The sequence below is a fragment of the Rhea americana genome, unplaced genomic scaffold (assembly GCF_003343005.1).
Source record: "Rhea americana isolate MKP2758 unplaced genomic scaffold, rheAme1 scaffold_85, whole genome shotgun sequence".
Classification (NCBI taxonomy): domain Eukaryota; kingdom Metazoa; phylum Chordata; class Aves; order Rheiformes; family Rheidae; genus Rhea; species Rhea americana.
The window spans coordinates 3184436-3194775 of record NW_028187034.1 but is presented as its reverse complement, the minus strand read 5'-3'; the positions used below and the strand labels follow the sequence as shown (position 1 = coordinate 3194775).

At 43.9% G+C, this 10340-nt stretch overlaps 1 protein-coding gene across 7 annotated transcripts in view; it reads right to left on the bottom strand.

The window, feature by feature from the left end:
- Positions 1-542: 542 nt before the first annotated feature.
- RBFOX2 (RNA binding fox-1 homolog 2) overlaps positions 543-10340 on the bottom strand; it is a 114897-nt gene continuing 105099 nt past the window's right edge. For 6 of the 7 annotated variants that reach the window (XM_085323604.1, XM_085323606.1, XM_085323600.1 and 3 more), the window contains 3 exons: positions 9081-9169; positions 8055-8127; positions 543-6921 (listed from right to left, as the gene is read on the bottom strand). In XM_085323604.1, coding sequence (XP_085179730.1) covers positions 6877-6921; positions 8055-8127; positions 9081-9169 — 207 coding nt within the window. In that variant the 3' untranslated portion in view covers positions 543-6876. Of the gene's footprint in view, positions 6922-8054; positions 8128-9080; positions 9170-10340 lie in introns of those variants that run through there. The other variant, XM_085323607.1, reaches the window with a different exon arrangement.

The following is a 10340-nucleotide window of genomic DNA, read 5'->3' as shown; positions in this document are numbered from 1 at the left end:
CTTGTCTTCAGAGGTATTCCTTTTTTAGATAGAACAACAGAAACAGTGACTAAAAGACTTGTCTAAACTCCCAGAGAAAAATTATGCAGGACACAAACAYTGACTTCCAGTTTTGTGTGTGTTAACTACTAAGCCTGTGCTAACACAGGCATAACAGAAAACGTTGATGATTCCATACTGTGCAATAGTTGCCCCTCTTTCTACAGGAGCAGGTTCAAATAGAGATTAGGCTCGAAGAAATACAGACTTCCTATTACATACAAAACAAATGGCCCTTTTCTGCTCATAAACAGCAACAGGAAAGGATGGCAAAGAAAGCAGTGAAGGGCATGGAGAGCTCAGTGTATGAACAGACAAGGCTGAAATTTTGCCTGCATGACTAGCCAGCGCTTCACCTTYTGTCACCTCTTAGAATGAGCCCAAAGATGGGATCTTCTTCAAGCCAGCTTCCCTTCTTTGCACTTTAACTGGCAGGGAGATGCACCAGTGAAATTCATGCAGAACACTGAAAAACAGACAACACAGCAGAGGAGACAGCAGACTGGTGTTTCTCTCTTTTATTTAAAAACAGTGCTTCATTACCATTTGCAAAGGGTTAGGAAGGGTTTTCCCCCCTTGCTTAGAGTTTATAAAAGCCAGCAACATGATCAATAATTTATACACATGGATAGTAATACAAAAAAAGGAATAAAAGCTAAAGATCTAACTACTCCGACCTTCACAATTCCAGCTACTTGATAATAATAGGAATAACCCAATGAATACTGTATGGTCTGAAAGCTACTATACAATATGATACTTAACAAGGGAGGGCAGGAAGTTAGAGGCTGTCACAAAGCCCTGGGATGCAGATACTGCTTCTCCAGAGTCAGCAAGGAAATGGGACCCTGGGCAAGCAGCGAGGGCGTCCTAGGAAATGATCCAAGGGAAGGGAACGCATCCCCAGGGGGAGGCATCCTGTTCCCCGACGGTACCTGGCAACGGGAGGTGCTGGGGAGACTGCGTGAAGGGGCAAGTCCGTCGCTGCCTTTGGAGGTTCCGTGACGTTGTAGCCTTGCACTGAAAATCTCCAAGTCTCAAGTAGATCAGCCTGTGAGGTCAGTAAATACTCCACCAGCTCCGTATCGCTCTACAGCCCTGGTTCTCATTTGCTATCAGCCCCAGGTTTTAGCTCCAGCTATTTACAAGCAGGATTTATCATATTTTTAAAAAAAAAGAAAAATGAAAAAACCCAAAACAAATCATATCCCCTGGGGTAAAAGAGGATTATTTCGTCACTTGGTAATGCAGCCAAATCAAGCTGCCAAAACTACAACACGCTCTCACACACAAAATACTGTGAACAAAAAAAAAAAAGGAAAAAAAAAAAGAAAAACATGACCAAAACTGAGACTACTTATGTGGGAGGCCTGATTTCTGTAAGGAATTCACTCCTCAGGGAAGCAACAAATCCCTTCACCAACAGAGAACTGGGAATCTGGCAAAAGATTTATCAGCGACTTCAGGGGTGTGGGGGAATCAATCCTAAGATTAACTGTAATTTTGCATACTGCTAGACAAACAAGTATTTGAGTGGACGGCTTTATACACCAGCAATCTCCTGGCAAAATCAGGCAAGATTTCTGGCTGATGTTCTTATTCTGCCACCGGTCAAGTGGTCATGTGGGAAGCAGGCTTTAGCTGCCACTTCCTGCATAAGTTTGAATCAGCTGCAGCCTGTTACTGAGAGGATGATTACTGCAAGTGATTTCAGACACTAGTAGAAAGTTGCCTTCCACAGTTAGCAGTGGCATGAGACATGTGAAGTCCTGTTTAGCCTGTGATCTATGTGTGCGCTGCAAAGAGATGGGGGCTATACTGTGAACTCCTGACTAGAGGAAAGTGTACCAGGGAGGAAGCCCAGAGCCTACTTGGAAAGTGCCCCGTTTCACACTGGCAATCAGATTTCTGCTTGCCTTGTTGACTGGAGTTTTCATCGCAGAAGAGAAGTTTATGGGAGTTGCAGGGAGGGAAGGGCAATCACTAAGGTGAGGGTGGAGGGAAGGGACTTTTCAGACATTAACATCACCAAAAATAGTGTTTTATGCAACAAAGAATCAAGTCTCACTGGTGTATACTACAAAATGTTCAACATTTTTCAAGAGCATAACAAAATAAAAACACAAAGAAGTTTACACTGGATGTTCACTTGTTCACTAGGTTGTTTTTTCCCCCCCTCCTATTTTAAAACAGTGCAAACAGGTAACACACTTTAAAAATCACCCTTCTGCACCAAGGACAGCATTCCTTGCTGTCAGATCCTGCCAGACTAGAGGGTCTCGCACAGCAGGCTATTTGCTCAGCTGCCTACATGGTTTCTCTTTGGAGCTAGACTCAGTAAAAGCACTCCCCAGAGCTGGTTTCCCCGCCCCCCCCCAACTGAATTTCTAAGTGCTCCCCAAACCTGTTCTCCACTTGGACTCCTTCTTAGGGGCTGGTATGGGAAGATACAGATAGGGAAGAGATGGGGGGAAAATGTGTATTCCCCACTTCTGAAACTGGAACTGACACCATGGCAGCCAGCATCTCTTTTCAGAATGCACAAGATGGGCTATAAAATAGTGTTAGTAATCGTTTCACAACTAGCACTTGAGACACTACTCATACAATCATCCTTAACTCTTGTGGTACACTTCACATTCAAAAACCTCAAAGCGGGTGACAAAAGGAGATAAATTATCTTCACTTTATGGACAAGGAAGTGAGGTCTAGAAAAGTGAAATGACTGCTTCAAGGTCATCTTTAAGAATCACTGGTAAGCGTCCAGAACAAAACACAGGTATCCAGCTCCTGAGCTTGTACTCCTTCTCACTGGGCAATTCCCCTGTCTCTCAGACATTAACAAAGCCAAGCCTTAACTATTTTAAAAAATGGCTTTGTCTACCTAAACTCTTCATTACGCAGGATCCACATAACGGCTTAACCTGGGAACCGCTGGCTATGGAGGCTGATACAAAGCTCCCTGTTGTCTCCAAGTCCAGTCAAAGCTCTTCTTAGAAAAGCTATCCCAACTACAACAGTGCAGCCTCCCTAACATGGGGACAGTTACCGTGCTGGGTACCAACAGAATTTACTCCTAGTGGTGGATATGTCGTACCAGTAGMAGTCTTCTTTATACCAGCACAACTGTACCCACAACAAAAGATGGACCAGCACATAAAAAAAAGAAAAAAAAGAAAAAAAKAAGAAYGAACGAACGAACCCTAGGTATTCAATCCAAAATTATATCAGTAAAATATTGTGTGCTGGTCAGGCCTATTACAAGACAGTGCAAACGACAACACTTAAAACTATAAAGATATTTCTTCATCTTTTCCTCTACAGAAAGAGGAATTCCTGGATACTATCAGACTAGAAGGTCATAACAGCAAGCTATTTGCCAAATTGCCTGCATAGTTTCCCTTTGAAAGCCAAGTCCTGGTTTGTGAGGGACTCTTGACCCTGACCCATCTCAGGGACAAGCATTAGCTGCTCTCAGTCAAATAAACCAGGGCCTAGTTCAATTCATTAAACATAATTCATTTTGCATAGGGAGATATAGGCTTTGTCCTCACATCTTCAAAAGATAGATATACCCAAGGCTTGGCTACTCTGGATGAATCTCAAGCCACTTCATTAAATATCTGAGCGGAATCAGAGCTCTTGTTTACCAAGCAGGAAGAAAAGCTGCAGAGCTACCCCGCYATGGCACAAAATTCACTTGAGAAACCTTGCTGCAAAATTCCAGCTAGTGTAAAAGTTTTGGGGAGGTCTTGCATTCCAGAAACCTGGGATTAGCATGCCACCTCCGGCACCCAGTGGTGCAAACAGATCAGCTTCCCTTAAGCAAACCACTGCTGAGAATAGGAAGAAGGGATATTAGAGAGCTCACTCAGCAGGGGTCTTGCAGCATTAACCACGGAGTTGAGACACCAGCTGGTTAATGCACTGGAGAAGCCTGTCAGGGAGCGTYAGTGATCAAAGCATGCCGTGCTCTGATACAGGAGGAATCAGGCTGGATGGTTTGGAGCAGCTATTACTCAGAGATGATACAGCAGGGGACTAGGGTCCCATAAAGACTGAGTGCTTCTGCACTATACCCCTCTGACCCTCAACATTCATATGGGCTGAAACTGCCATGCATAGACACTGCTCAAGCAGAAATGGGGCTGGCCTTCCTACTTCCAGAGGCAAAGGTGGGGGGGGGGAATTGCAGGCTGCACTGTGTTGGTACGGGAGGGCACTCGGAGAGAGAGACCAGCTTTCTGGGAGCTGCAGTCAGAACCAGCTGAACTGAAATGCAGGAAAGGGGCAGAGAGGCCACTGGCTGCCACTGCTGGRCTCTGCAAATTGTTCCTCAGTCTCTCAGCCTGAAGACCCCTGGCATGAGTAACTCCTTCTCCCTGAGAACAMGGGAAGAGATGGCCTCACTTTCAGCCCCCCTGCCCCAAATGTGGGTAGCATAAGTCCAGTAGAGGCTTTTGCTGCATCTCAGCTCCAGAAATCTCCTGGCTGCCCTGTGGTGGAAATGGCTCTCCTTGAATATGACCGTTTCTACCACAAATCCTCCCTCCCCTCCCCTGACTTCAAAAGTAAAAGCCCCCAAATGCCCTAGTCCCCCTCATTTCCTAGATTTTGTGAAAGTCCCAACACCCTGCTCCCCCTCCCAGTTTTCAATCTAACTAAAATATTTATATACAAACAACAAAAAAATTGTCATAAAAGCAACAAACCAAACTTTGGCTTGGAAAAAAAATAAAATCAACAATAAAACCAGAAGGAAAAAAAAAGTGGCCAACAGGCTGGCAGTTTGGTGTCCCCTTGTTCTAGCTATTCCTCCAGAGAATCAATAGCTTCAGGGTCTCTAGCTTAACTAATGGCTTCCCCATCCTTCCAATTTGAGGTGCCTCCTCTCAGCTGGGCACAGAGAGGCTATGAGGCTAGCTGTATCATTGGGAAAGAGCTAAAAACACATGGTTGTGCATGGCTGGGCCAGAGCACCTCCCCTAAGAGCTCTCCCTGTTGATATTGGTTAGTGTTAAATGYAGGATTAAATGCAATGTTTCCTATTCTGGTATCAGCCTTTGATGGCAAAGATGGCATACAGCAGGTATTAGAAAGGCTGCACCAAAAATCCCAAGCAGTCTTTCTTTGGGTAAAAAGCTCACCCCAGTACCAATCAAGAGAGTCAAGACAGCTTAATAAAGTTGTACTTCTCTGTTTCTCTAACACAGGGTTAAGAGACAGCTTAAGAGCACCTGCCTCTGATCACCAGCGTTGCTAGGAGCACTGTAACAGCCAACAGCTGAATGGCAGKTCTGGAAAGCTGCAACTCCCTACCACAGTACTACTCACACAGTAATCTAAAAAGGCCAATTTTGCAAAACAGCCAAGTCACTGTTCATGMGAGCAGAAGGGAGATGGTCTTGGAAGGTGTGGAGCCCTCTTTAACAGTTTCTCTGCTTCAAAATCTTGTAATATGTAGTGTCAAATGTGGACCCAGCAGTCCAGGTGCATATCTTTCCTCAATACTGAAAGGCTAAGCAAAATGAACTCAGGGGCTCCAAGATGACTGTTTAAGGGCCTTAAATAGCTTGTGGTGGGAAATTCCTATGAATTCATAGCTTGTACAAATTGCTTCTGCCTCCTCCCAAACTCCTGAGCTAAACAAAACTACTTTAGGATCACGTTTGGATACAAAAGATCCTCTTCCCCCACACAAACCAATGTGTTTGCCCCTCAGCAGCTTATATATGACTTTTCTTTCACTCATAATATCTGAAAAAGATTATTTGCAGCAATGCCTAAGTAGTTCAGCATGAACAGGAGAAGAGACCCTGCACACGGGATCTCAGTGCCTGAGCATGGCACTGACGCATGGCTCCTCAGCTAGCTTTCTTCCTCATCAAGGCTGCACACGTTTCACCTCTGCAGTTTTAACCACTTACTGTCCACAACAGAAGTACTCTGTGCAATACTGCATTACATCTCATTACATTTGTCACTCCTCAAGTAGAGAAAGAAAAAGGACAGCAAGAAAGAAAAATCTTGAAAAGGAGGAAGTAAAACTAAGATAATTACAGACCACCAGCAATGGACAATAATCAGCTAGAGTAAGTTGGGGGGGGGAGGGGCAGAAGATCATCAAAACTTCATTTCAAAGTCTTGTCCCCTATACAGCAGATAACAGCCGAAGTCTTTGGGCAGGTTGAGGGTATCTTCTCTCGCCAAGTCTCAATTCCTGACACTGTCCCAAACCTGTGCACATCAGATGATTATAAAAAACAGGGAAAGTCTCTGCATTCCTTTTTCCAAATGCAAATAACTATTCTGAACTATTTCCCACCAGCATTYAGGTCCCAGCCACAGCCAAAGTGTGCTTCCTTCTGCAGACCAGAAACACAGCACGTGGAGACTTCTCCCTCACGTCCTTCTGTCTCACAGGCACCAAGCATCAGACCCAGGGAAGTAACTCTGTCTGCATATTCCTGATTAATTGCATGATATCATTTTTTAACAGCATTCCTTATCACTAATCGCCTTTTCCGTGATTGGTAAGATAAGCTATGCACCAACATACAGACACGGAAATGCATTATTTTTACCACAGTTAAAAAAAAAACAAAACAAAAAACAAAACAAAAAAGCACAATCTTTGGAACAAAAGAATTAAAGGCAGAAATTTAAAGGAAAAAAATACATATTCAAAGAACATAGTGAGGTATAAAAAAGTATTTTCTCTTTTGTTTTTTGTTTTTCCTCCTCGTCTTGCTATAGAGTTCCTCTACTAGTAAATATTGCAATAGCCAGGCCTCATGAACTGGGGGGGCTGTCCCACTTGCAGGGGCTCACGTCACTTCAGTAGGGGGCAAATCGGCTGTAACCACCTCGGTATAAACTCGCCTGTAGAAATTAAACAAGAAAAGAAGCAGTTGTTAGGAAGTGAACCAGGAAGAAACATTCAGGACAGCGCCTGAATGCTCACAGAAGGACTGAGGGATGTGTCCTAGCACTGACTCACTACCATCAGCATGTCTAAGAAGCAACAGAGAGATCTTTGCCTGTAAAATCACAGGCATGGCTCAGGACATGCTCATAGCCTGGGGATGAAGTTTGGTGAGTCCCAGTCAAAAGGATACCAGATATGGTATTCATTAATCCAAATACCTGAGCCAGTTGTCTAGTCTGCCTTTATTAGGCAGCAGAGACTGACATGTCTAGGAGGCTCTTCACCTCACCCTAAAGCAGAGGCTAAAATAGATATGATGACCTGGTATCCTAGAAATACCTGATTTTCCTCCATTGACCTTAAAGAGAATCCATGTGATGAGCTGAGACTCAGAGATTCTACATTGCAGACATCTATATATAGGTGTCTTTTTCACTGAACATATTTGCATTCCAGTCTTTGTAACAAAGGTACTGCATCAGCTACAAGCAGATGGGCAAGCACGTGTTTTCAGCAAGCTACTCCACTCCCCTCTGATGGCTACATACTTCAGTCCTGCCCTTGTGTAACTACTCCTGGCAGGCAGGATACTGYACCTTTCCACTTACTGAAACCAAGTAGAACAGCTTTGCTGCAAGATGTCATGAGAACAACTTATTCCTTTACTTCCAAGAATTGGTTTTTCAACATGTAACAGACTTTAAAGTTAATGAAAATGCAACAAAGGATGTTCTGCATCTCCAACCACTGCTGATTCTTGCTATAATCATCTCCTTSATACAGCTATACTGATCCACCACAACATTCTGGCTCCTGACACTTCTTGTCATCCTTCTCCCATCTCCTTTGTACTAGGATACACCAAGGCCAAGTGCTAACTGGTCTCCTATAGCCTAGCTCCTTTCCTCAAGAGCATAGACACAGACACATAAATGCAGAGCAACTGGGAAACCAGCACTACAGCTAAGGACCTCCTCCCTAAAGAAAAAAGTATTTGTGGATGAAGTTTCAGCACCTGATATGCAGTGAGCAGCTGTACCCCAGGCYGAGAACGAGAAACAGCAATGAAAAAGAAAATCCCACTTACCACAGCGCCAACTCCGTAGCTAGCGGCAGGGGCAAGGGCATGGTAAGGATCTGCTGTGTACACCCTGCCATAACTGAAGAGAGGGAGAAAAAAAAAAAAAAAAAAAAAAAAAAAAAAAAGGAAGTCACTTCAGAGGGGCAGAGAAGCAGCTGTTTGACCTCAGGAAATGGGAGAAGCAGCATGCCCTTCTACACAGATGTATGCATACATACACACACATGCATGCAGACAGCCCCTCTAAAAAGATAATCTACGGGCATACTGCCATGCATTGTATGAGACAGGCAGAGAACGGCCTGCGAGGGGGTATGAGGCAGAAGCCATGATCTCAACCTGTAGGAAAGTGTAGGAAARAGGTTGTCACTTTTCACACGATACTTTGTGCATCCTTTACCTTGAGTTATGCAGTTTGGGAGAACAGTGACTKCTGGTGCTAGCATTACTGGCATGGTAACTGCTCTAAATAGAAAGCAGCGGGGGATTCTCCAGAATGAGAAGGGAGTATAAACTTTAATGCTCTCACATGYACTAGGCTTACAATGTGGGCTTACTGCATAGGAGATGGAAAATCTTAAGGTAAGCACTCTGATGATGATAATCCTCTGCATTTATACAGTTAAAGCATCTTGAAGTATTGCATGAGCTAAGCAATTTTCACTTCACGGATGGGGAGAAAAATGCACCCAGTCATTAAATGACCTKCCCAGGGTCACAGAGCAAGGAGCTGGCAATGCAAACCACGTCTCTTGGCTTTGAGGCCATAACCACACTGCGCCTCCTTTGGGTAAAGAATCACAAGGATAAGGAAGAGACCAGGATTTGTGCCAGCTCACATATACCCAGGAGCAGAGAGACAAAYCGTGCATTCAAGTCTTTCCGTGTCAGGTTGTGCATGCATGTGTGCACATGCGAATGCAAGTAAGACAAAGAAACAGGGAAAGAAGTAGAAGTATTGTGATGGATCAATGCTCCTTGAATTCCTGAGCACAGCAAGCTAGTCCCCGTGGGCACCTCCCCCTTACATACCCATCGCTGTAAGCTGCTGCAGCGGCTGCAGCGGCCGTGGCTGCTGTTGCAGTAGCAGGCTGTGCATATCTGTAGGCTGCGTATCCACCCTGCAGGAGAGAAGAGAACTGACTTTACGGACACCTGCCCATCCACACAGAGATAAAAAAACAACAATAAAAAAAACCACACACATCACAAGGAGAGGAAATGTTTCAAACTGCATCAGCTCCCATGTCACATCTATCACAAGCATGGCCACTAACCCATGCATCTTCCATTGCTCAGCAGAGCTAGGGTGCCTCTCCCATCACCCCGTCTAGCAGAAGTAATGAACAGAAGCAAATCTGAGCCTGGTTACTTCCCAGTAGGAAATTAAATTTGGCATGGAGGAAGATAAAAACAGAAGAAAGCTGAAATCTTGTATCTAACATTATTTCTATGTTCCTTTCCTCTTATACTGCAAAAATAAGAGGTGGCACTTTTTCTGTCAAGTGTATATTTTAGAAAGGGGATCATTCATAGAAACTCCTGCTTTTCCTTCTCTCAAAAATAAATAAATAAATAAATAAATAAATAAATGAAGAAATAAATAAATAAGGCATGCCTAGGAGACCCCCAAAGGCTGGAATTTCATTTGGCTCAGATGCATAAAAATATCAATAGCCAGAGAAGCCCAAAAGTGATAAGGAAAAGATGGTCAGAGAAGACAATCTCTGGTAGTCTCAGAGYTGCCAAGAAGCAAAGTAACAGCAATACCAGCCCGAACATCATCCCCTTCTTCCACATAAGGGGGGAACACGTTGGGGAAAATCAGGTCACAGCAGTCTATATCACTGCTGCATTTCTACCTACGCTACACCTGTATGAATAAAGGGAACACTTTTAAAATACGGTTACACTGATAAGAGACAGTTACTAAAAACAGTTATAGCCAAGTTAGCAAAATGTGAATCCTGACCCAAAGGAAGACTTGTGAATCTCCTACTGTAATTCCTACAAATAGTTCTGGGACAGATGGTTCTAACACACACAGCCTTGTACACCTCAATACACAGCAATAATGGGAGACAGAGGCATGCCCCCTCTCCAAATAGAGGCAAAGGCTGTGCGGTAGTCAGGAAAGTAGAGGTTAGATTTTTTTAAAAAAATTCTATGATTCTAAACACTTACGGTTAACTCTACAGAGGGAGGGGAAATAGTAAATGAACCACGGCTTTAATTGGCCAGAATCAAACAGGGCCATAAACAACACTGGAAAACTCCATATTGCTTCTGGCT